At 57.3% G+C, this 26,638-nt stretch overlaps 1 protein-coding gene across 1 annotated transcript in view; it reads left to right on the forward strand.

The window, feature by feature from the left end:
* UNC93A (unc-93 homolog A) overlaps positions 1-26,638 on the forward strand; it is a 48,883-nt gene that overhangs the window by 20,943 nt on the left and 1,302 nt on the right. The window contains exons 2-7 of the mRNA XM_059942067.1: positions 5,782-5,963; positions 6,888-7,117; positions 8,734-8,859; positions 12,731-12,945; positions 16,025-16,160; positions 17,512-17,643. Of these exons, the coding sequence (XP_059798050.1) occupies positions 5,782-5,963; positions 6,888-7,117; positions 8,734-8,859; positions 12,731-12,945; positions 16,025-16,160; positions 17,512-17,643 (1,021 nt within the window). The remainder of the gene's footprint in view (positions 1-5,781; positions 5,964-6,887; positions 7,118-8,733; positions 8,860-12,730; positions 12,946-16,024; positions 16,161-17,511; positions 17,644-26,638) is intronic.

Raw genomic sequence — 26,638 nt, forward strand, 5'->3', positions numbered from 1 at the left:
TAAGCGTGGGATGAGGCCGGGAAGCAGGATGCGGGGAGGAAGCAGGAAGACGTGCGGGATGAAGAGCAGCGGCTGCGGGAAGCAGGAAGCGTGGGGATGAGGCACGGGCTGCGGGAAGCAGGAAGCGTGGGGATGAGGCAGCGGCTGCGGGAAGCAGGAAAGCGTGGGATGAGGCAGCGGCTGCGGGAAGCAGGAAGCGTGGGATGAGGCAGGGCTGCGGAAGCAGAAGCGTGGGATGAGGCAGCGGCTGCGGGAAGCAGGAAGCGTGGGGATGAGGCAGCGGCTGCGGGAAGCAGGAAGCGTGGGGATGAGGCAGGGCTGCGGGAAGCAGGAAGCGTGGGGATGAGGCAGGGCTGCGGGAAGCAGGAAGCGTGGGGATGAGGCAGCGGCTGCGGGAAGCAGGAAGCGTGGGATGAGGCAGCGGCTGCGGGAAGCAGGAAGCGTGGGATGAGGCAGCGGCTGCGGGAAGCAGGAAGCGTGGGGATGAGGCAGCGGCTGCGGGAAGCAGGAAGCGTGGGATGAGGCAGCGGCTGCGGGAAGCAGGAAGCGTGGGGATGAGGCAGCGGCTGCGGGAAGCAGGAAGCGTGGGGATGAGGCAGGGCTGCGGGAAGCAGGAAGCGTGGGATGAGGCACGGGCTGCGGGAAGCAGGAAGCGTGGGGATGAGGCAGCGGCTGCGGGAAGCAGGAAGCGTGGGGATGAGGCAGCGGCTGCGGGAAGCAGGAGCGTGGGATGAGGCAGCGGCTGCGGGAAGCAGGAAGCGTGGGGATGAGGCAGCGGCTGCGGGAAGCAGGAAGCGTGGGATGAGGCAGCGCTGCGGAAGCAGGAAGCTGTGGGGATGAGGCAGCGGCTGCGGGAAGCAGGAAGCGTGGGGATGAGGCAGCGGCTGCGGGAAGCAGAAGCGTGGGGATGAGGCAGCGGCTGCGGGAAGCAGGAAGCGTGAAGCAGTGGGGATGAGGCACGGGCTGCGGGAAGCAGGAAGCATGGGGATGAGGCAGGGGCTGCGGGAAGCAGGAAGCGTGGGGATGAGGCACGGGCTGCGGGAAGCAGGAAGCGTGGGGATGAGGCAGCGGCTGCGGGAAGCAGGAAGCGTGGGGATGAGGCAGCGGCTGTGGGAAGCAGGAAGCGTGGGATGAGGCACGGGCTGCGGGAAGCAGGAAGCGTGGGATGAGGCACGGGCTGCGGGAAGCAGGAAGCGTGGGGATGAGGCAGCGGCTGCGGGAAGCAGGAAGCGTGGGGATGAGGCAGCGGCTGCGGGAAGCAGGAAGCGTGGGGATGAGGCAGCGGCTGCGGGAAGCAGGAAGCGTGGGGATGAGGCACGGGCTGCGGGAAGCAGAAGCGTGGGATGAGGCAGCGGCTGCGGAAGCAGGAAGCGTGGGGATGAGGCACGGGCTGCGGGAAGCAGGAAGCGTGGGGATGAGGCAGGGGCCTGCGGGAAGCAGGAAGCGTGGGGATGAGGCAGCGGCTGCGGGAAGCAGGAAGCGTGGGGATGAGGCAGCGGCTGCGGGAAGCAGGAAGCGTGGGGATGAGGCAGGGGCTGCGGGAAGCAGGAAGCGTGGGGATGAGGCAGGGCTGCGGGAAGCAGGAAGCGTGGGGATGAGGCAGCGGCTGCGGGAAGCAGGAAGCGTGGGGATGAGGCAGCGGCTGCGGGAAGCAGGAAGCGTGGGGATGAGGCAGCGGCTGCGGAAGCAGGAAGCGTGGGGATGAGGCAGCGGCTGCGGGAAGCAGGAAGCGTGGGGATGAGGCAGCGGCTGCGGGAAGCAGAAGCGTGGGATGAGGCACGGGCTGCGGAAGCAGGAAGCATGGGATGAGGCAGGGCTGCGGGAAGCAGGAAGCGTGGGATGAGGCACGGGCTGCGGGAAGCAGGAAGCGTGGGGATGAGGCAGCGGCTGCGGGAAGCAGGAAGCGTGGGGATGAGGCAGCGGCTGCGGGAAGCAGGAAGCGTGGGGATGAGGCAGGGCTGCGGGAAGCAGGAAGCGTGGGGATGAGGCAGCGGCTGCGGGAAGCAGGAAGCGTGGGGATGAGGCAGCGGCTGCGGGAAGCAGGAAGCGTGGGGATGAGGCAGGGGCTGCGGAAGCAGGAAGCGTGGGGATGAGGCAGCGGCTGCGGGAAGCAGGAAGCGTGGGGATGAGGCAGCGGCTGCGGGAAGCAGGAAGCGTGGGGATGAGGCAGGGGCTGCGGGAAGCAGGAAGCGTGGGGATGAGGCAGCGGCTGCGGGAAGCAGGAAGCGTGGGGATGAGCAGCGGCTGCGGGAAGCAGGAAGCGTGGGGATGAGGCAGCGGCTGCGGGAAGCAGGAAGCGTGGGGATGAGGCAGCGGCTGCGGGAAGCAGGAAGCGTGGGATGAGGCAGGGGCTGCGGGAAGCAGGAAGCGTGGGGATGAGGCAGCGGCTGTGGGAAGCAGGAAGCGTGGGGATGAGGCACGGGCTGCGGGAAGCAGGAAGCGTGGGGATGAGGCACGGGCTGCGGGAAGCAGGAAGCGTGGGGATGAGGCAGCGGCTGCGGGAAGCAGGAAGCGTGGGGATGAGGCAGCGGCTGCGGGAAGCAGGAAGCGTGGGATGAGGCAGCGGCTGCGGGAAGCAGGAAGCGTGGGGATGAGGCACGGGCTGCGGGAAGCAGGAAGCGTGGGATGAGGCAGCGGCTGCGGGAAGCAGGAAGCGTGGGGATGAGGCACGGGCTGCGGGAAGCAGGAAGCGTGGGATGAGGCAGGGGCTGCGGGAAGCAGGAAGCGTGGGATGAGGCAGCGGCTGCGGGAAGCAGGAAGCGTGGGGATGAGGCAGCGGCTGCGGGAAGCAGGAAGCGTGGGGATGAGGCAGCGGCTGCGGGAAGCAGGAAGCGTGGGGATGAGGCAGGGGCTGCGGGAAGCAGGAAGCGTGGGGATGAGGCAGCGGCTGTGGGAAGCAGGAAGCGTGGGGATGAGGCACGGGCTGCGGGAAGCAGGAAGCGTGGGGATGAGGCACGGGCTGCGGGAAGCAGGAAGCGTGGGGATGAGGCAGCGGCTGCGGGAAGCAGGAAGCGTGGGGATGAGGCAGCGGCTGCGGGAAGCAGGAAGCGTGGGGATGAGGCAGCGGCTGCGGGAAGCAGGAAGCGTGGGGATGAGGCACGGGCTGCGGGAAGCAGGAAGCGTGGGGATGAGGCAGCGGCTGCGGAAGCAGGAAGCGTGGGATGAGGCACGGGCTGCGGGAAGCAGGAAGCGTGGGGATGAGGCAGGGCTGCGGGAAGCAGGAAGCGTGGGATGAGGCAGCGGCTGCGGGAAGCAGGAAGCGTGGGGATGAGGCAGCGGCTGCGGGAAGCAGGAAGCGTGGGGATGAGGCAGGGCTGCGGAAGCAGGAAGCGTGGGGATGAGGCAGGGGCTGCGGGAAGCAGGAAGCGTGGGGATGAGGCAGCGGCTGCGGGAAGCAGGAAGCGTGGGGATGAGGCAGCGGCTGCGGGAAGCAGGAAGCGTGGGGATGAGGCAGCGGCTGCGGGAAGCAGGAAGCGTGGGGATGAGGCAGGGGCTGCGGGAAGCAGGAAGCGTGGGGATGAGGCAGCGGCTGCGGAAGCAGAAGCGTGGGATGAGGCCGGCTGCGGAAGCAGGAAGCGTGGGGATGAGGCAGGGGCTGCGGGAAGCAGGAAGCGTGGGATGAGGCAGCGGCTGCGGGAAGCAGGAAGCGTGGGGATGAGGCAGCGGCTGCGGAAGCAGGAAGCGTGGGGATGAGGCAGGGGCTGCGGAAGCAGGAAGCGTGGGGATGAGGCAGGGGCTGCGGGAAGCAGGAAGCGTGGGGATGAGGCAGCGGCTGCGGGAAGCAGGAAGCGTGGGGATGAGGCAGCGGCTGCGGGAAGCAGGAAGCGTGGGGATGAGGCAGCGGCTGCGGGAAGCAGGAAGCGTGGGGATGAGGCAGCGGCTGCGGGAAGCAGGAAGCGTGGGATGAGGCAGGGGCTGCGGGAAGCAGGAAGCGTGGGATGAGGCAGCGGCTGTGGGAAGCAGGAAGCGTGGGGATGAGGCACGGGCTGCGGGAAGCAGGAAGCGTGGGGATGAGGCACGGCTGCGGGAAGCAGGAAGCGTGGGGATGAGGCAGCGGCTGCGGGAAGCAGGAAGCGTGGGATGAGGCAGCGGCTGCGGGAAGCAGGAAGCGTGGGGATGAGGCAGCGGCTGCGGGAAGCAGGAAGCGTGGGGATGAGGCACGGGCTGCGGGAAGCAGGAAGCGTGGGGATGAGGCAGCGGCTGCGGGAAGCAGGAAGCGTGGGGATGAGGCACGGGCTGCGGGAAGCAGGAAGCGTGGGGATGAGGCAGGGGCTGCGGGAAGCAGGAAGCGTGGGGATGAGGCAGCGGCTGCGGGAAGCAGGAAGCGTGGGATGAGGCAGCGGCTGCGGGAAGCAGGAAGCGTGGGGATGAGGCAGCGGCTGCGGGAAGCAGGAAGCGTGGGGATGAGGCAGGGGCTGCGGGAAGCAGGAAGCGTGGGGATGAGGCAGCGGCTGTGGGAAGCAGGAAGCGTGGGGATGAGGCACGGGCTGCGGGAAGCAGGAAGCGTGGGGATGAGGCACGGGCTGCGGGAAGCAGGAAGCGTGGGGATGAGGCAGCGGCTGCGGGAAGCAGGAAGCGTGGGGATGAGGCAGCGGCTGCGGGAAGCAGGAAGCGTGGGGATGAGGCAGCGGCTGCGGGAAGCAGGAAGCGTGGGGATGAGGCACGGGCTGCGGGAAGCAGGAAGCGTGGGGATGAGGCAGCGGCTGCGGGAAGCAGGAAGCGTGGGGATGAGGCACGGGCTGCGGGAAGCAGGAAGCGTGGGGATGAGGCAGGGGCTGCGGGAAGCAGGAAGCGTGGGGATGAGGCAGCGGCTGCGGGAAGCAGGAAGCGTGGGGATGAGGCAGCGGCTGCGGGAAGCAGGAAGCGTGGGGATGAGGCAGGGGCTGCGGGAAGCAGGAAGCGTGGGGATGAGGCAGGGGCTGCGGGAAGCAGGAAGCGTGGGGATGAGGCAGCGGCTGCGGGAAGCAGGAAGCGTGGGGATGAGGCAGCGGCTGCGGGAAGCAGGAAGCGTGGGGATGAGGCAGCGGCTGCGGGAAGCAGGAAGCGTGGGGATGAGGCAGCGGCTGCGGGAAGCAGGAAGCGTGGGGATGAGGCAGCGGCTGCGGGAAGCAGGAAGCGTGGGGATGAGGCACGGGCTGCGGGAAGCAGGAAGCATGGGGATGAGGCAGGGGCTGCGGGAAGCAGGAAGCGTGGGGATGAGGCACGGGCTGCGGGAAGCAGGAAGCGTGGGGATGAGGCAGCGGCTGCGGGAAGCAGGAAGCGTGGGGATGAGGCAGCGGCTGCGGGAAGCAGGAAGCGTGGGGATGAGGCAGGGGCTGCGGGAAGCAGGAAGCGTGGGGATGAGGCAGCGGCTGCGGGAAGCAGGAAGCGTGGGGATGAGGCAGCGGCTGCGGGAAGCAGGAAGCGTGGGGATGAGGCAGGGGCTGCGGGAAGCAGGAAGCGTGGGGATGAGGCAGCGGCTGCGGGAAGCAGGAAGCGTGGGGATGAGGCAGCGGCTGCGGGAAGCAGGAAGCGTGGGGATGAGGCAGCGGCTGCGGGAAGCAGGAAGCGTGAGGGCCCCTCTGCCCCAGGCCGGCCACACTGGCTGCTCCCCCCTCGTCTCCACTTGCTGATTCCCCTTGACCAGAGTTCTCCGCAGTCTCCTCCCCTCCCATCCCTCAGCTGGAGGAGAGGACGCCCGCCCAGGCAGCCTGTTGCTGGGGGTCTCCAGGACCTGGAGATGACCCAGAGCACCTAGCCCTGGCCGCCGGGCCCCTGACCGGGCTGGCCTTGTCCCCACAGAGCAGCCTGTACAGCGAGGAGGGCCTGGGGGTGGCGGCGCTCAGCACGCTCTATGGCGCGATGCTCCTGTCCTCCCTGCTCCTGCCGCCCGTCCTCATCGCGAAGCTCGGCTGCAAGTGGACCATCGTCATCTCCATGTGCTGCTACGTGGCCTTCTCCCTGGGCAACTTCTACGCCAGCTGGTACGCCCACGTTCAGGTGCTCCCCGAAATTCCCCTCTCGGCTTCTGGGACGGGACCGTAGCGTGGCCTTCTTCCCGTATTTTCCCACCAAGGTGCCTCTGTCCCCTCTGCTGGGCCCATGCAACCCTGATTGCCCATCCCGGCCTCTCCTGAGGCCTCCAGCTTCCCTCCTGGGCCAGGGCACTTTTATGGCCCAGCAACGAGGGGAGAATCTGCCTAAGATGCGGAGGGTGAATTTCAGGGGGACTTAGCAGAATGGGACCTGTGAACCAAACGCCACACCCTCACCCCATCCCAGGGAGTGGACGCAGCAGGGCTGGAACCAGTGCCCCGGGCCGGGCCTGAGCTCTACCTGCTCCCTGACAGAAAGGGACCCTCGGGGACCAAGCTCTGAGGGCAAGGGCCACATGCCCTCGTTCCCAGCCATACACTTATCAAGCATCTCTTTGAGGGACACCCCGCTGCCATCCAGGATGTATTGATAGGATGGCTTCACATTATTCTTTTTCCTGTTACCGTAGAGTTCTCATACAGAATCCTCATGGAGGAGAGCGACAGCTAGATGGATAGGTAGATAGATAAGTAGATAGGCAGATAGATTGATAGATAATAAATCGTCTCTAATGTACTGCCGTTAGAAATACCTAGAACCCGTCCAGCCTTATTTGTAACCCCAGCTCATTGTAGCTACGTCCAAACACAAAGAAACTGCACTGGCACCGAATTTCACTCTTACAAATGATCCTGAACCAGAAAAGACGCAGATTTTCACGTTCATCTGAGGCTAAGGGGCGACTCTGTCAAGCAGAGCACCACCAATGACACGGCAGTGCTTCACTGGGCCAGGCAAGGAGCTTCCTTCTCCCCGAATGGAGGGAAGAGCGAAGGGCCCGAGGCACCCCATGCCCGCGTTTCATTTCTCAGGTACACGCTGATCCCCACTTCCATCCTGCTGGGACTTGGAGCAGCCCCGCTGTGGTCCGCGCAGGGCACCTACCTCACCATCATGGGAAACACACACGCAGAGAAGACAGGAAAGGTCGGCAAAGACGTGGTCAGCCAGTATTTTGGCATCTTCTTCCTCATATTCCAGTCGTCTGGTGTGTGGGGCAACCTGATCTCGTCTCTGGTGTTCGGCCAGACGCCCACTCAAGGTAACGGGAAGGAAGTGGTGACCGCGGAGGGCCCCTGGTCCCTCTACACACGTCCTCGTTCAGGACTTGAGCGGGTGGGCCCGTGAGGCCGCAAGACGTGGCTCTCAGGCTGCCTGTGCCTCAGGGTCACCTGGCCCCTGGCTCTTCCCCAGACAGTCTGGGCGGGTCTGAGGGTCCGCCTTGTCCACGCGTGCCCCAGCGATTCCAACCCTGGCCTCCCCTGAGCACAGGGGAGCCTGAGGTGCCCTGGGGAAACTGAGGGCCACCACCTGTGGAACTCAGGTTCACGGAGTCCTTTACTATCCTTCTAGACTAAGAACGGGTCCCATGGATTTATTTTGCCACTGAATTGATCCATTCACCAGCATTTTCCATGTTACACAAAGGACCACTTATCACTTAACAGATTTGAACATTTGGTGACTGATGCTTTAATTCATCCGTCTGCCCGGCCACACTCAGACAGGGTTACAAAGTGTGGATCTGCTTTATGCCTGCACCCTTTGATGTCTGAGGACTTAGACCAAGGGCAGAGGAAATAAATATCTTCAGTTCTCACAGGAAATTTATTAATGGGGAAAAATGTTCTAACTCTCCTGCTATTATCAGGATCATGTCTCTCTCTCTCTGCCCTGGTCCTGTTAACCTATGTAAAGTCCCACGTTTGGGAAACTGTAATAAAAAATCTGTCTCCCCTTTTTGCTCATGTGATGTCATCACTTGCTAAGTGCATCCACAGAAGGGAACCTTTACAGTTGATAGATACCAATCGTTACTCAGTGTTGGCGTAACCGTCAGCAATCAGCCAACAGAAGCTGGGGTGAAGGTTCAGTCTCTGACATGACCGTGGTGAAGGAGCGAACGGGTTTACTTTTAAAGACATACAGACAAGTGAGCTTCAGTCTCTGCCTGATCGTAGGACACAGAATGTGAGGGCTGGAAGGCACTGTGAGAACACTGCAAGTTTTCTCAACCTTTGTAGGTTTCTAGCCTCCACGCTGCCTTCTCATCCGACAGCTGCACATCTCACTGGCCAAGGGGATTTTGCAGCATTTTATGTGATAAAATCTGTATGATGGAAACAATGAAATACTGAGTATTCTTTCCTCCATGACATCCATCCTCTCTCTCCTGAGATTCTGATGTGGGTCTACTGAGGGTCATTGATCGTTCAAATTTTATTCTTTTAATGGAGAAGAAAGTAACATTCAGAGAAGTTATGCAATAACCTGCCGGAGGTCATGGGACTGGTTCCAGATGAATCTGAGAGAGAACCCAGTGGGCCTGACACCCAGTCTAATGTACTCTAGTTCTTAATTAATTCTGAAAAGTGGACAAGGTCCAATTACGTCAAGAATGTAATGTAACAAGTCACCAACATTTATTGCACATTGGTCCAAAGTGTCTTAAAATCAAGTACACAGACACGTGCCCAATGGGAAAAGCATTCTGAGACACTGGGTCAAACGAGCCCTTGTCTCGTGACTCTGACCTACGGTGATGTCTTGTCCTCTGTGTGTCCAGGCTCCTTTTCCCTGGGCGTCTTCTTCCTTGTGTACCGTCTCCTGTCAAGTCACCCGTGTCCTCAAAGCACCTCTTTGCTTCCTCGCTCACAGGGGCCATCCCAGAGGAGCAGCTCGAGTCCTGCGGGGCCAGTGACTGCCTGGGGGCCACGGCGTCCACCAACAGCACAAACCGTCCCTCCCAGGAGCTGATCTACACCCTGCTGGGCATCTACACGGGTACGTGCTCGGCACCAGGAATCCAGGCAAAGCAAGCCCGTCGCCTTCCTGGGTTGAAAAGACCACCTGCTCACAGTATGAATAATCTCTCTTCGTCTGCAAAAGCCCCACAAAATGCGTTCGGCTGGGTTGTACTCAGCCTTTTCCACATGAAATCGAATGCAGCAGCCTCTGCTGACCGAGGTGTCCTGTGATGATAGAATCACTTCACGCCTGCACCATCCAGGCCAGTAGCCATTACGTGCACTTACTTAAATTCTAATTAACCAAAGTAAAATTACTGTTCTGAGGTCACAGCAGCCACGTTCCAAGTGCTCAATGGTCACGCAGGGCTACGGCGGCCCCATCAAGTGGACCACGGCCTTAGTGGGTTGGCTACTTGTGTTCTAAGTACGTCCAGGTGGATTTGGGAAGTCCCAAATCCCGGTGTTATCACCTTTTTCTGAGGAGTACGTTTGAACGGCTTCTGCTGAGAGGCTGGGTTTGGGCACGGGTCCCCCCAGCACCCACCCTCGGGCATCGGCGAGGCCTCGGGGCTCCCACTGCTGGTCACAGGGCAGCGGCAGGCACAGGACATTGGAAGTTCATGAAAGATGGTTGCCCAAGGGAGTGAATTCCTAGGATGTTCTTATCCTTAGACGCTCATCTGAATGGAAAATGTTTATGTTAATAGCTTTCTAAATGACTTTACTCTTACAGATGTATCACCACTTTGACGGGAGCACCTTTAGACTAGTTTTGTTGTTGTTGTTGTTACCATTTGAAGAAAATTTAAGGGTATTCTTTGTCATTCTTGAATTCTAGACTCTGTAAAGGTCTTGGACTGTGTCCTTCTTAAAGATCAAGAGTCTGATAGGTGTCGGATTTGGTGGGACTGAGTGCAGGACTCCACCGGGAATCAAAGGTCCAGAGGCCACGTGCATGGTCAGTTTGTCTCCCCTGTGAGATAAGCTGCCACCAACACGCGGGTCTCTTTCAAGGTCGCTTGCAAGTCAGAGGCGCCAAGTGAGCCCTTTAGGCTACAAGGCAGAGAGAGCTCTGGCAGACGCCGAGCAATGTGCTAGACCTTCTGTGGCCCAGAAACCAGCCAGACAAGACCCTGACTTTCAGTGACCTTAGAGTCCAGAAGTGCCTTCAACTAACCAAAATTTGATAGGACACGTGTTTTGAACAAAGTTCCCAGTTGACATGTAGTTACGTCTTCTGGGGAAATTGCGTTCTAGGGCAGCTTTGATGGGGAGGTGGTACCCAAGCCAGGTCTTGAAAGGTGAGTAGGGGTTCACCAGGCGGAGCAGGGGACGTGAACGACACTGAAGGCAGAGGAGCCCCACAGGGAGCCAGAGTGGCTGGAGGACAGGGGCCTGGAGGGGGCAGAGGAGCCAGAGACGGGCGTGACCAGCTGTGGCCTTGAGTCTGGATGCCCACTTGTTTGTCTTGTAGACAGAGTCTCCTGTTAGTTTAGTGTGGGCGTGAGAAAAACAGCGGACAGAGAAACCAGTGCAGGGGCGACACAGTGACCCAGAGGAGGCAGGGGAGTGAGAACGGCATGCAGAGTGAGGGAGGGGCGGCGCAAAAGAGTCAGAGCGACAACTAGCAGGACTTACCCACGCACTGGACACGGGATATGGGAGAGGATGGGCCGACATTCTGTTTGGGAAACGTTCAGCCTGATGTGAGGGCAGAACAGTGTGTCCCCTGGGTGGTTAGGGACCTTCCACAGAGGTCCTGGTTCACAGAGAATCCAGCCGCCTAAGTCCAGACGTTTATGTAAAGCAGGAACCATGCATACGTCATACGGGGACACTCTCTTACTATCTGGATCCTGGTTCGCAGGGCTTCACACCCTTCTTCCTTCAAGCAAGGCCATGTTACCCCAAAGAAAAAAGAATATAATAAAAAACAGAACTAAAATAAGAAAGGAGAAAAACAGACCAAAGCAAAGAGAGCACCATCTCCCTGGAGTAATTTTCTAGGATGCCTGAGCTCGGTCCTCACGATGCAGTGTCTTAGCCCTACCACCAGCCATTGCCCTGTCCACGCCCCTGCGGACGGCCCTGGACCAAGGGACCCTCTGGACACGCATCTGTGTCCTGGTGAAGGTGTCGCTTCTAGTCCTACCCCCGGCCCCCGCCGCTGCATCTCAGCCCCTGTCCCGGGGAAGCTGTGTCCTGGGGCTGCTCCGAGCTCAGGCCGGGGAAGGAGCTGCGGCAGGTGGTGGGCACTCGCAGTCAGCTGACGGGCCGGTTTGGAGGAGCGCCTGCGTGCGCTGACTTGCTTTGACAGTTAGGTGGGAGTCATGACCCCAGAGCACATCAGTGCCATTGTGAAATTTCTGCGGACGAGAGCCCGGCCTAATAAACTTGGTCACAAGGTTGAGTTCCCATGAAATGGGGGAGGGGACCAATGTTTAGCCAGGAGGAAAAGTAGCTGAATTACAGAGATAAAGCTTAGATGTAAAGTAGTACTCCTCTGCGTGGAAATGTGTTTATTGACTACGGACTTCTCTGGGATGCGTGTGGGGACTGGTTTTACCATTTCTCAGGCAATTTGGAGGAGGGCTGACTTTGTAAGCCTCACGGTTTCAGTACGGCTCAGGCAGCTACACCACAGTGAGGGGCGAGCCTGCTGCCTTGGGCATCTGTGGCTACAAGAGATGGAAGAATAGTAGGCAAGGTTGGGGGCCAGTAAAGACACAAAGTGGCTCAAATCCTCTTTAAAGGGTGATGGGTCAAGGACAGCAATAAGCGATAAAAACTGTTCTGAAGGGTCCCGATCCCACCAGGGAGAGGAAAGACCACCACCGATCCTTAATTCATCTGTGGATCCCAAACCGTGTCTATCATTATCATTGTAGATGGAAGAACAGTAGAGACATAAGAAATGATAAAGGGTCCTCAGCCTCAGTGAGGGAGCGAAAAGGTGTCCACGTAAAGAACAGGAAGATTAAACAGACATTCGTTCTCCCTCGAGAGACAGGAAGGTGGGTTCATGGCAGAGAAAGAGATCTCGTCATCACCTTCCGGAATCATGAAAGTACAGGATATCCCCTCAAGGGTGAAAGGAATAGTTGTCTTGAGTCACTTTTTGATAGATCCCCTGTTCAAGTGGTCCCAAATACAAATATTGTAAAAGGGAAAATCCCCCTCTCACCGCCACCCAGCTTTCCTGCAGCCATAGACAACCCGCATAGTCTTTAATTCTTAGACACACTTACCGCACGTTTAAACAAATACGTCTTTATGCCCCTCCTTCTCCAAATCAAATGGGAGCACAGTAGACTCCCAGTTCTGCACCTGGCTTTTCCTTTTAGCCATTTGTCTTGGGGGGAAACTTCCCATCTCCATCCATATGCAAAGAGCTCCTTTCCTTTCTCCAAACGCATCATCCCACTGGGGTTGGGAGATACCCTAATACATGCAGCTCCTACCACAGGACGTTTGGATGAATAGATTTGGGATGAACATGAAGAGAAGCCGATGGTCACTTTCCGGGCGGGACCCATAACCCTGGGAAGGGAGCCTAGCTGTTGGTAGAAATTACTTTGAGGATTCTGACGAGAGAAATGGTCCATGGTTAAGGGCCCTGAGGACCTCGGGGGTCTCTCCCCGGGTGTGTGGGTTTCCCATCACCTGCTCTGTGGGTGAGACAGCCCGACAGTCACAGAACCAGCACACGAGGATCGAGGCAACGTGTGTGGCCCCCAAGTCCACATCAGGGGGCAGGGGCTCAGCCTGCCTCCGTCGCCCGTAAATGTGGATTTGAAACCGACCCTCCTTTTCGAGAGGAGGAGGAGGTGAGGAGCCGAGTCCGCGCGCGTGTGCGGTTACGCTGGCGCCCGTCGCAGCAGCCTGTCCCCTCCCTGTCCTTTCAGGCAGCGGCTTCCTGGCGGTCCTGCTCACCGCCGCGTTTCTGGAACCCGTAAAAGACGCTGAGCAGAAAAGTGAGGGAGAGAAACAAGCGCCACCGTTCTGGTCCACTTTGCTGTCGACGGTCAAGCTGTTTAGAGACAAGCGCCTGTGTCTCCTGGTCCTGCTGCCGCTGTACAGCGGCTTCCAGCAGGCCTTCCTGGCCGGCGACTACACGCGGGTAGGAGAGGCGGCCGGCGGGGGCGGCGCGGGGTCCAGGGCTGCGCGGGGTCCTTCCGGCCTCAGGAGAGCCGCCGTGTGGTTAGGACATCAGCCCACCTGGGCTGGGGCCAGCCCGGGAACACCGCTCACTTGAGATGTGTTTTCAGGGAAAGGACCAAAACTGCTCGCGAGTCATCGCATTTATTTGCCTGCATCTCACCCTGTGTCCTCATTTTAGAGTGAAAAATAGGGAAAACCATGAAATCCACGAATAACACTGAAATTCCTTATTACCTAGTTTTTAACAAATTTTTATTTTATATTGGAATATAGTTGGTTTACAATGTTGTGTTAGTTTCAGGTGTACAGCAAAGTGATTCAGTTATACATAAACACATATCTATTCTTTTTCAAATTCGTTTCCCATTTAGGTTATTACAGAATATTGAGCAGAGTTGCCTGTGCTATACAGTAGGTCCTTGTTGGTTTTCCACTTTAAATACAGCAGTGTGTACATGTAGGTCCCAAACTCTCGGTCTATCACTCTCCCCAACCCTTCCCCCCTGGTAACCATAAGTTCGTTCTCTAAGTCTGTGAGTCCGTTTCTGTTTTGTAAATAAGTTCATTTGTATCCTTTTTTTAGATATCGCACATACACAATATCATATGATATTTGTCTTTGACTTACTTCACTTAGTATGATAATCTCTAGGTCCATCCATGTTGCTGCAAATGGCATTATTTCATTCTTTTTAATGGCTGAGTAGTATTGCATTGTATATATGTACCACATCTTCTTTATCCATTCATCTGTTATGGACATCAGCAGGTTGCTTCCATGTCTTCGCTATTGTAAACAGGGATGTAATGAACATTAGGGTGCATGTGCCCTTTCCTACCATGTTTTTCTCTGGATATATGCCTAGTAGTGGGATTGCAGGATCATATGGTAACTCCATTTTTAGTTTCTTAAGGAACTTCCATACTGGTCTCCATAGTGGCTCTATCAATTTACATTCCCACCAGCAGTGCAAGAGGGTCCCTTTTCTCCACACCCTCTCTAGCATTTGTTGTCTGTAGACTTTTTGAGATGGCTATTCTGACTGGTGTGAGGTGATATCTCATTGTAGTTTTGATCTACATTTCCCTAATAATTAGCGATGTCGAGCATCTTTTCATGTGCCTCTTGGCCATCTGTACGTCTTCTTTGGAGAAATGTCTGTTTAGGTCTTCTGCGCATTACCTAGTTTTTAAATGATGCGTTCCAATCTAGAAACGGAGGTTGGTCTCAGCCTGGTCACCCTGGCTACTCAGATACTCTTTCCCTGGATGCCTGCCTGACCCCTGCACTGCCTGCCCGCTTTGTGCCCAAAGGGGCGCCCTCTTTGGGGGTGGCTGGAGTGGTGCCCCAACGCTGGACACCAAGCGTGACCCATGTCTGGCCGACCACCTTCCATCAAGGGTCTCTCCCTGAGCCTCTGTCTCCCTAGTTCCCCTGCCCAGGTGTGATCCTGTCCTGAAGAACCTTCTCGGATGCCGTGGAAGGGAAGCCACAGATGGAGATGTTAGAGTTAGGGTCCTTTTTCCCAGAGAGTGTTGGAGAGGAGCTGGGCCTGGTGGGAGCTGGAGACAGCCAGGGTCAAGGCTGGACCCGTCAGCCTGTGTCCGAGGGGCTCCGCCCTGGAGGACCACCCTCCTCATCCAGGAAACTTCCTGTTCCATCCCCACCTCAGCTCCCTCCCGGGAAGGGTTGCCAAACGGGCAAGATAAAAGACAGGGTAAAAATCTGAATTTCAGATAAACCACAAATATCTCTCAGTGTAAGTGTGGCCCTGAGTATTTGGACACCCAAGAGTTTCTTTGGCAACCCTACTCTTAGGACAGTCCTGTTGGGGTCTTGGAGTTTCAAAGAATGAAGACAGGGGCTTCCCTGGTGGCGCAGCGGTTGAGAATCTGCCTGCCAATGCAGGGGACACGGGTTCGAGCCCTGGTCTGGGAAGATCCCACATGCCACGGAGCAACTGGGCCCGTGAGCCACAATTGCTGAGCCTGCGCGTCTGGAGCCTCTGCTCCGCAGCAAGAGAGGCCGCGATAGTGAGAGGCCCGCGCACCGCGATGAAGAGTGGCCCCCGCTTGCCGCAACTAGAGAAAGCCCTCGCACAGAAACGAAGACCCAATACAGCAAAAATAAATAAATAAATAAATTTTAAAAAAAACGAATGAAGACAGAATGACAAAGAGTCCCCCCGCTCTCCAGATGCAAGGGGCCTCCTAGCTAGTCTCCTGTCTGTCCCCAGCCCCGCCCCCGAGTCTGGGGCAGGAGCACTTGCTCTTCTTCTCATCTCTATGGAGATTCCCTTCCTGTTCCTTCTGTCTTCTTCTTTTTTATTAAGACTTTATTTTCTTAGAGCAGTTTTAGGTTCACAGCAAAAGTGAGCGGAAAGGACGAGAGTTCCCGCACACCCTCTGCCCCCACACGGGCACATCCTCGCCCGCTGTCCGCCTCCAGAGGGTCCGTTTGTCACAACTGAGGAACCTACACGGATACATCGTCATCACCCCGAGTCCACAGTCTACCTGAGGGCTCATTCTTGGTGCTCTACATTCTCAGGGTTTGGACAGATGCATAATGACACGAAGCCATCATTATGGTATCGTTCAGAGAAGTTTCAAGGCCCTATAAATCCCCTGAGCTCTGCCTGTTCATTCCCTGGCTCTGTCCTCACCCAGCTGTCTTATAGGCAGGATGGGAAATGACCCACACCAGCAAGAAGAGTTCAAATTCGCCCCTGTATAAATAACATATGGTACAGGTACACGGGGAGAAGTTTGCCAGACGTCCACCCACAGCGTTCCCTGTTAGTTCTTACTCAGAAGAGGGTTTTCCTTACAAGCACCAGCAGTGTTCTCCACTCTGGGAGCTGGAGGCCCGGACAAGCTTTCGGGACAGCTTAGCAGGCCAGTGGTCACAGGGCAGAAAGCGTTTTAGCATGGGCTGTATTCCCGGATCAAAGTGAACCCCCAAACTGCAACTTCAGAGCTCAGCCCTGGAGCAGGCCTGAGGCAGCGCAGGTGACCGGTCTGTGCTTCTCCCCCAGTCCTACGCCACCTGCGCCCTGGGGATCCAGTTCGTGGGCTACGTGATGATCTGCTTCTCAGCTGTCAACGCGCTGTGCTCCGTGCTGTACGGGAAGCTGGCCCAGTACACGGGCAGGATCGCTCTCTTCGCGCTGGGTAGGTGGACCGTGGACGCAGTCCTGGGGCAGGTCTGGCTCCACTGCGGGCGCTGAGAGCGTGTGCGATGAGGGCCAGGGTTGGGGTAAGGACGGGGTTTGGTGGAGGCACAGAAAGGGGGGCCCACACCCGCCGTGGGGGCCATGGGGTCAGGCAGGAGACAGGGAGCCTTCCAGAAGGAGGAGATCTGTGTTCACGTGGTGGATGAAGCTGGCCTTCTAAACGGGCATCACCTTCTGTTTTTCTTGAGGGAGCAAGAAGAATCGGAGACAGAGTGAATAAGGAGAAATGAGGGTGTTAAGGAGACAGCTACCTGGTGGCCCAGTCAAGGCCCAAAGGGTCTGTGGTGATGCAGCAAGAGGGAGGGAACACATTAACCATTGGTCAGTGCTCACTGGGGGCCAAGTAATTTGCTTTATATTGAGGAGAGAACAGAGAAGCATAGTAACTTGCCCAAGGTCACACAGCCTCGGGGAACCCAGGATGCACCTGCTCTTTCTGCTCCTTGGCAGTCCCTGAGGGTCATAAGCTGCTCTGTTCCCACATTCGAGGGACACCACGGTGTCTGCAGAATCACGAGGCCAGGACTTAGGACCCATTATGAGAAAGTCAGGAGGAATGAGGAAGTTCTCCCCCAGCCTCTCCCTCCTTGTCCTTTTTGGAAGCCCCAGCTCCCAGGCTGGGGGCACCCCTTCCCGTCCCCTCCTCATGCCCCCTACTCAGTGAGAAGCAGGGGTCCCACCACTCACTCCTAATGAGAAGCGCTTCTCTCTCCCACTCTGAACCCCCATAATCTGGGGCCCCCTCTGCCCAGCAAGGCGACACTTTCCTCTAAGACACAGCTGTGTCACCCCGAGGCCCCCCACCCGATGACGCGGAGGCCAGAGGTGGGCGGAATCGCACACCCCGAGGCCCCCCACCCGATGACGCGGAGGCCAGAGGTGGGCGGAATCGCACACCCCGAGGCCCCCCCACCCGATGACGCGGAGGCCAGAGGTGGGCGGAATCGCACACCCCAAGGCCCCCCACCCGATGACGCGGAGGCCAGAGGTGGGCGGGATCGCACACCCCGAGGCCCCCCACCCGATGACGCGGAGGCCAGAGGTGGGCGGGATCGCACACCCCGAGGCCCCCCACCCGATGACGCGGAGGCCAGAGGTGGGCGGAGTCGCACACGAGCCAGGTGTACCCTGCATTTCACCTGCAGCCTCAGTGTGCCTCGTCAAACCCACCTGAAGAAATCAGTCTGGATTATTTTAGGAAACATCATTCCAGCCTGGGAGCAGATGATCAGAAGACTCGTCCTGTGGCACGGAGTGTCTGAGAGAAGCCCCTTCCCCGCTGCTCACAGGTGCCGTGACCCAGCTGTCCTGCTTCATCGCCCTCCTGCTGTGGAAGCCTCACCCCCGCCAGCTGCCTTTGTTCTTCGCATTTCCCGGCCTCTGGGGCATGGCCGACGCCGTCTGGCAGACACAGAACAATGGTGAGTGCCCGGCACAGATCCATTGCTGCTCAGGGGGCCCCGCCTTGGCCAGTCATGGGGGGACACGTGGTGGGTGGAGGGCCCCCCAGGGGGACGTGGTGACATGTGCGATAAGGGCAGTGGAGCGGGGACCACACAGGCGGGAGGGCTCCAGGTCCACACTGGGGATTTGCAGCGCTTTCTCTGAGCATCTACTCAGATCCATGATGTCCACGAGAAAAGGTACCAAGCGTGCAACTTTCTTTCCTGAAATGATCGTTCCTTCGTGCTTCCCCCGGAAGAGCTGCTCTGAGCTGTGTCCTCCCCGTGTTCTCCGTCCTGGTGTCTGGGGAGGACGGCCCTCTGCCGCTCTCAGCTGAGGTGGGGGACAGGCGGAAGCGCCTACAGGTTACCGTGACAACGTCCCTGCAGTGGCTCTGGGGCTCGGGGTGGGTGTCAGTCTTCGGGAGAACGGAGTTAAAGGCGGAGGGGTCAGCAGAGGCTTCATGCTGGGGGCCAGGCCCGAGATAGTCCTCCAGGCCGCGGGGAGCCTGGGGGAGGCAGGGAGGTGGGGAGGCCGGAAGGGAGCCGTCTCTGCCGCTTTGGTGCCGTAACGGGGCTCCACAGATGGGGGGGGGGGGCTTGTGAACAGCAGACATGTGCTGCCCAGAGCTCTGGGGCTGGACGTCCAGGGTGAAGGCACCGCAGCTTCGGTGTCCGGAGGGCTGGTCCACAGAGGCTCTCTCTTGCCGTGTCCTCACGCAGAGGCAGGGGCGAGGGGCGGATCTGGGGCCCCTTCGCAAGGGCACTGACCCCTCCCTGAGGGCCACACCCACGACCTCGCCCCTCCCGGAGGCCATCGCCTTGGGGTTTCAGCATGTGTCTCGGGGGGACACTGAGAGGAGAGGCTGGCTGGCCCGACGTACCGCTGCAGGGTCCACTTTCATTCGCTCAGCAATGGTGGAAGCAGCGGCAAGGGTTTAGGGGTCACTGCTGCCGTGACGCAGGGGACGGTGCGGACCCACGGGGAGGTGGAGGGCAGCGCCCGGGGTGGGAAGGAGGCCGAGGGGCGGAGCTTCTGGACACAGGGACTCAGTGGTCCTGGGGCCAGGCTGGGCATCGGGATCCCCAGGCTGAAGGCGGCAGACGAGCCCACAGACCGGCAGGGCTGGACGCGTCCACTGAGGGGCTTGGCTTGAGCTTGAACGCGACACAGAGAGAGGACTCCGGCGGGGGGACCCAGCACTGAGAAGGGGCTGTTTGGGGCGCGTATCACTTACGATTGTTTCATTATTTCAGGCTGCGCCGCACGGCATGCGGGATCTTAGTTCCCCGACCAGGGATTGAACCTGGGCGGCCGCGGTGAAAGCGCCGGGTCCTCACCACCGGACCGCCCGGGAACTCCCTCTCTTAGGATTTTAGATTCAGAGGGAAGGGCTGTGAGGAGAGGAGATGGGGGAGGGCAGGAGCCAGGAGAGGAGGCCAAGAAGCCGGGGGAGGGAGGCCCCTGGCCAGGAGGGGAGGGGGGAAGGCAGTCAGAAGGAAGGATACGGGCCCCTTTGTCACCACGGGGAAAGGAGCTAAGTTCACGCCTGAGACATGTGGCTTCCTAGAGGAGCCACAGCCAGCGACGACCTAACAGACCGTCCTCACCACGAGGCGGCCGTCAGTCCCTCGAGGATTCGTCCCCCGACGTAGCCCAGCCGGGCGGCATCGCCCTCAGCGCACCGCTCCCTGCAGAAGCGCGGCCGCCTGCAGAGGCCCGGGCCTGGGGCAGAGCGGGACTCGGGCCCAGAGGTGCAGCCGCAGCCTCGGCCGATGCTGCAGAGAGGGCGGGTGAGAGGCGAGGCGGGCAGAGCCGCTGAGGGCAGGGCGGCCCCGCCAGCGCGGGGAACGGGAGAGCTGCCCTCAGGCCGCCGAGAGCGCTGAGCGTGGCCAGTGCTGTCCGGCGCCCTCGGGGGCCCTGCACCCCGGCACAGCGGCGGGTGGGACGGCCAGCAGACGTTCGACAAAGGCCTCGGAGGCCAGGCTGTGGACGTGAGGGACACGCGAGAGGCAGGCGGGGGGCATCAGGGGAAGAGGCCCCGGCAGCCCCGAGCACGCGGGGAGCTGGACGGCCGGAGCCAGGCCTGGGGCGGAGGCCCAGGGTCCAGACGGTGCGCGGAGGGAGCTCTTCCCTGGGCTGCGAGGGCTGCAGCGGGCGGGAGTCCGGGTCGCCCCGGCGGATGGGAAGGCAGCGGCCGCAGCCCGGGAGGAGACGCCCAGCCGAGGCCCGGGGAGGCCTCCTGTGATCGCCGGCTCCCCGCGCGTCAGGAGGCGCCCTGGGGTGGCGGGTTGGCGGTGTGTCCTGCCAGAGGATGAACCGTAGCTGAGTGGGTCTGGGAGGGAGACCACGGGAGGGAGGGGAGTAGGGGGCTGACGGACGGCCCGTGGAGGACAGGGAGGGCGGCTTGTGTTCTGTGTGACCTAACGGGACGAGGGCTGAGGGCGGGAACCCTTGGCCCTGAGTTTCCCGAACCACCTATGGCCCTGGCCCGGGGGAGGGTGTCGGAGGCCCCAGGAGGTGAGCCGTCTACACAGCCAGCATCCTGCAGATGCGTGAGCCCGGGGCCCGAGGTGGATTTGGCTCAGAAGAGAGCCTCTTCCCTCGGAAGCACCACCCACCCTTCAGCCCTTATCGGGGAAACACCTGGGACTGGAAACTGGGTCAGGCCAATCCACAAGCCAGCCACAGGCCAGCGTTTCCAGGGACGGGAGGCCTGGCCGCTGTCCCTACACCCAAAGAGGACAAGTGCACGTGGCCTCACCCATGGTGGACTCAGTACTCCAGGACGGCCCCTGCTTACGATCTCAGTTGTTGCCGGCTTATGAAACAGCTGAAAACATCACTGAACAAACCCAGTGCTGTTGGAACCAAGGGGCTTGGGTTTCACAATCTTGGCAGGAGGCTCTCCTGAAGTTCTGAACCGGGTGACAAAGGTGTGTTAGGCTCAGTGCCATAATCTGGTGTGTTTGGACAAAGGTCAGTTGCTGGAAGCAATGACAAACTAGTCTCAGGCTGGGCTGCAATGTTGCTCAACAGAAGAAATACTGAATCGGTAGAGGAGAGGTACACAGACACCACGTTAGCTTTTCTTGGCAGTGTAGCCTTCTAAAGGAGTGTAGGTCACAACTTCCCCCGTAGGAATCTTAGGCATTTTCCCCAGGGAGCGTCAGGAGAGAATTGCTTTCAACATCCCAGAGGAGGTGTGAAAGACCCCCACTATTTTACTGAACAGTCCAAATGCTTCTGCCGTCTTGCTTTCTAATTAGCTGACATCTCTGAGTTCACTTGAATTTTTTACAGTATTTACACATTAGAAGTCAGCAGCCACGCAAGAGTCCATACAATAATTCCTCAGGTGTTTCAAATGATGGCAAATAAAATGTTTGGTTTTCTTTCTCCCTGAGATATAGGAGTAATTGCTTTAACTCTCCTTTTCTTTCCACGGACATGAGAGACCGTCAGGCAGAGCCTTTGTCAAAATTGTGCAGAGTTACATGAGGTCCAGTGAATAACTTGGATAAAGACCTCCTTGAATAAGGAATGCTAATTTAAAATGAATTATTTCTTTTTGTTCAGATCAAAAGTAATTTGTTTCAAGGAAAAATCAGTTGCTTGGGAAGATTGTTCTTTTCGTGTACGATTTGAGAACTTCTTTTGGCGTCTATACTGGCAATCGTCTTGGCTAGGAGGGATATTTTAATGACCAAGTTCCCTGCAGGCTGGCTCCACCAGGCTCTCTCGGGCTCGCCACCCTGCAGCGTGGTCCATCCATACCGTCTCTGTATTTTCAAAAACTGGAAATTTTGTGTAGCTTTTGCCACCTCCCAAGATCAGCTCTCTCTCATTTTTGCTTTTTCAATAGCAAGTTGGATTTCTAATCCTATTCTCCCTGAACGTGCCTCTCTTCTAAGAAGATACGTGAGCCACATACTTTCCTAGTTAATGAGACTGGATACAAGTCAGTACAATTTAACCCTCCTTTTCAGTCATCACCTCTCAGTTGAAAAACTGATGTTACAGTTCTCCAGTTTAGAGGCAAATCAGGGGTGGGAAGCATCCAAGCCCCTCCGTCCTGGGGCAGAACCGTGTTTCTCGCTGCTCGTGTTCCCACTGGGCTCCAGGGATCCCTCCGGCCGTTGGAGCCCGTGATCTGGGCGGCTTTCTGTTTATCCGCCCTGACAGTTCACGAGAGATGGGTACCGTTGCCATGGCAACCCTTGCGAGCCAATGCCTGCACTTGAGATTCAGAATGTCTGGCCTAAAAATACTCTTCTGCCCTGTCAGCCACCAAAGAGGCTGTTTTCAGGTTGATAAACTCAAAAAATCTGTCTTCTCTTACATGTCCAGTTCATGTATCCCATCTTTTCCAACCAAACAAGACTCACTCACATCCTGTCATCCAAGGACAGGGGTCAGCATCTGGTCACTTCCACCTGCTGCCTTTCCCAGGTCAGGCTGAGAGCAGGCTTTTTTTTCCTTTTTCTTTTGGAATAATCTTAGATCAACAGAAAAGTTGCCAAGACAGTACAGAGTTCCCATATACTGTTCACTCTGTTTCCCTTAATTCGAACATCTTACAAAACTGCAGTACATTTGTCAAAACCAAGAAATTAATGTTGGTACATAACGAAACTTCAGACTTCATTCAAATTTCTCCAGCTTTCCCCCCCACCATCCTCTGTGAGCTCCCAGGCAGGCACCACGTGACACGTAGCCATCACACCGCCTTTGTCTGGTCTGTGCCAGTTTCTCATTTTTCTTTGTTTTTGATGACCTTGACTTTTGGAGAATACTGGTCAGGTGTTTTGTAGACTGTCCCTTAATTTAGGTTCATCTGCTGTTTTCTCATAATTAGGCTAGAGCTAAGGGTCTTGGGGAGGAAGACCCCAGAGTGAAGTGCCTTTCTCATCACATTGATCGGGGGACACAGGACAGCACATAACTGGTCACTGATGCTGTGGACCTTGATCGCTGGTCAAGCCAGGGTCTGGCTCCTCCCACGCAGAGGGCTACTCTTCCCTTCCACTGTCAGTTCTTTGGACGCCAGTCACCAAGGCTACAATTCAGGGGGAAGTAATTACCCCTCACCTCCTGGAAGGGGAATGTGTATGTGCATTAGGTATAATTCTTCTAGGACGAACATTTGTCCCTTCTCCCCAGTTTATTTAGCTATTTACTCAAAAGTTTGTCTACATCAGTATGGGCTCATGTATTTATGGCATCCTTTGGGTTACAATCCAATGCTACGTTACTTACTCCTTTGCTCTAACTGTTCCAACTTTGGCGATTGGGGTCTTTCCCGTTGGTACCTGTGTCCTTTCGACTCGCCCCCCCCTCCCCACCACTACCTATTTTGGTTTTTTTTTAGTACTTCCTCACTGTTAGGCACTCCAGAATAGTCTTGGCTCATGTGGTAACTCCTGTGCCAGCCCTAGATTTGCCATTTCTCCAAGAAGCCTGGGTGTGTTTTATTGGGGAACGGTGTTAGGAAGTAAGATCTGAGTGCTGGGTGTGCTCAATGCTACTGAGACGACACTGTTTCTAGGCGCTCTCGGTGGACAGAGTGAGGAGATGGGCGTATGCTTACTGGCCCACATATATGCACACACATCTATTTACTTCTGTATCTGCATATCTATCTATCTATCCATCATCTATCTTTAAAATAAGGCTGAACTCCCACTGATGTCCCAGCACACGGGCTCATTCTAGCACCCCCTTCTCCCCCCTTACCCCACTGCTGATCTGTAACTTCTTCCTTTGACAGTGAGAAACCCAGTTTCCACTCTGTATACCACATTGCTTATTTGTTCAGTCCTAGTTCACATGTAATTTCAGAATTGTTGAACTATTGCTTTGAGACTACTTTTCTTTTTAATGTCTTTCCCCTCTGCCCTCCGTGTCCTTAACTGTTGGAATTTGACACAATGAATGTGCTGCTTTCTTTACGTTTGGATTAAAATAGGAAACGGATCATGAGTAATTTCCCCAAAAGCCTGACTTTGTTTAATTATGACTGGCTCTGCCATCTCCTCCTCAGGCTGGGCCATATTCCCAAACGGGGGCAAATGGAGTCCCCCAGATTCCCTTCCTCTGCGTTTTCTTAGCCGGCAATTCTGGCTGCTGACATCAGCCTCCTGCCGCCCTCGATCCAGCCTCTCCTGGACACACAGCCATCTGAGGAGGCGGCAGGGGAGGAATCCTTCCCTCTTGTCCAGCTGTCACACGTCTCCTTCCGTCTCTGTCGTTCATCCAGAGGCACAGCCAGCTTCCCACAGACTTCTGGGTTCCAGGTCCTCCCGGTGAGGGCTCCTCCTGCCTCCCAAACTGCTGAGCTGCTCTGCACGCAAGGATGCGAGCTCACAGTCACCCTGGACCTCTCTTCCCTGCTGGTGGGTCCCCTCACCGGGGTCACATTTCAGAATCAGACTCAGAGAATGGCAAGCTCTTCATTTGGCATTTAAGGCTCTGGGGGCCCAGAAAGTTTAAGTTTATGGGAAAACCTCAGGAAGCTAAGGAGCCCATAGCCACTTAAAAGGCTGAACTGGACTTGAACCAGAACTTGCCCAGGAGAGAGTGGGCAGTGGGTCCCCTTATCCTGGAGCACAGTGGTTTATGATTGTCACGACCGAAACTTAACCTTGAAATCGCCTAAACACACCAACCTATAGACCAAAAACGTTGACTTAAAGCTAGAGTTGGCTGTGTTACTGGATTTTCAAAGCATCAGGGTGCATTTGTCAGGTACCACAACCTGCTAAGGGAGCAGTGGACCTTTTTGCCAGAGAACAGGACATAATCCACCACTTGTAGCCATAGTGTCTCACCTTGGAGTTTCTTCTCTAGCATCTTGTTTTGGGGTCCTATTTTAGAGTCACCCTCCAAAGAAAGACAAGAGACCTTTAAGTAATCTCAGAAGTTAAGTCCCAGGGTGTGGTTATTAGGTTCTCTTTGTGCGTTAACTTCCATTAGGGAGGGCGCTTTGCAGACCCCACACAAGAAGCACACCTCCTTCTGAATGTTCCCAACAGCCTCCAGTTTTCCCAAATAGGCATGTGTTGTTTAAAATGTGTATCTTACGTAATATCTTATATCTGCCCGATGGACCCCCGTCCTGGGTGGTTCCTGCGCAGATGAACATCTGAGTAACCAAATGCCAAGGGGCGTCTCCTGGGCGTTGACATTTCCAGGCAAGGCTGCAGGAGACCTTGCTGCCGCCCTCACGCCCTCAGACCTTTCCCCCTGGTGCTGGAGGGGCCCCTCCCCCCTACAAGCCTCTCCTCTCCTGTTCTAAACGCGGGGAGAAGGGGAGGGGTAGAAGGAAAGGGGCAAAGTTAAAGGAACAGAATGAAAGCTGAAAAATGAATATGTGCGTGAAATTTCCGCCATCAGCTCTCCCCGCCACAGCTGCCCGCCCTGCAGGCGGGACGGTTCTGAGGACACGTCCACCGCTCTGCAGACTGCACCTGCCCCGGGAATGAAGGACTCCGGGGGCAGATTCTGTCTGGTCCCGCTGGGCTCCGGGCTGTCTGCTCATCCCCACCGCGCCGGAGCCCACGCTTGACATTTTGGTTCACGCATCATCTGACCCACGTGCAAAGGGGGTGCCTTGGCCCGTGCCGTGCTGTGTGTGGTCGCGTGTCCTATGTTACCTGGACTGCCTCACCAGCGTGGGCTTTTGGGTTGTAAGGGGAAGGGGAGAAGAGGAAGCAGCAGCTCTCCCCCCAGGACCGCCCACCGTTTCCTTGGGTTACTGTCTATCCTTTGAGAGGCTTGCTGACCCGCAGGGTGTGCTGACACTGCAGGACCGGGCTCGGCGTTTTGCCACTTCATGAGTCACCGTCCACCCATGCGTCCACTCAGTCATTCAATAAGGATTTTCGCTGACACTGGGTTGTGCTGGAATTATCATTCCAGATAAGATGGGTTCCTGCCTCAGGGAACCCACGGCCTAGCAGAGGACAGGGGGAGGCAGGGCAAGTCCATCAGCCAAAATGGCAGGCGTGGTGACCAGGCAGCTCTGGAGAGTGCAGCAGGACCTCGGCCGGGACGCTCAGGCCGGTCCCCCTGTTGAAAACTTTCCCTGCCTAAATGTCCACCTTCCAGACACACTGCCGCCTCGCTCACGTCCTGGGGATGGGGTTGATTCTCGTTTGGCAAAACTTTACCACACTGCAAACAGGAACAGAAAGTCATTTACCTTCACCTAGAAGCATTATCAGACTGTACTAGTTTGCTAAGGCTGCCGTGATAAAATACAGCAGAAATGGAGACTTGAGGTCTGAGATCCAGGCGTGGCAGGGCTGTTCCCCTGAGGCCTCTCTCCTGGGCGTGTACTCGGCCGTCTCCTCCCCGCGTCCTCATGTGGCCATCCCTCTGTGCATGTCTGTGTCCTGACCTCCTCTTCTTGTATGGACACCAGTCACACGGGATTAGGACCCCCCCTGATGATCTCCTTTAACTTGATCACCTCTCTAAAGGCCCAGCTCCAAATACAGTCACACTCTGAGGTCCCGGGGGTCAGAACTAGCACATGTGGATTTGAGGGACACAGATCAGCCCCAATCACAGACTCAGGTCATTTCTCTCCCAAACCTTCAGACAACCACCCAAGGGGGTTTGAGTCTCTTCATCAGGAACTCGGTGTGGGGCAGTCTCACTTGAAGGCTTCAGCTGGCTGAACGCTCTTACCCCTAAGGAAAGGCCCACACGGTGGTAATCCCCTTACCCTGCGGCAGGCACCAAAACCCCCACGGTTGAATCACTTATGTACTATGCACTTCCCTTAAGTGCAGGAATGAATGGCCTTCCCCCTCACGACTACGGCCTTTGTTTGTCTTCACTCTGGGGCATCTCGCCTTCACCGACACGGGTCCCATCTCTCGGCCTTGCTTTTCTTACCTGCGAAGCTCGGGCTTGGGCCACATCCCTACAGGGCTAACTTTCATCCGTTCTGTTTCTGGTATATAT

Source organism: Balaenoptera ricei, chromosome 12 (assembly GCF_028023285.1).
Source record: "Balaenoptera ricei isolate mBalRic1 chromosome 12, mBalRic1.hap2, whole genome shotgun sequence".
NCBI classification, from domain to species: domain Eukaryota; kingdom Metazoa; phylum Chordata; class Mammalia; order Artiodactyla; family Balaenopteridae; genus Balaenoptera; species Balaenoptera ricei.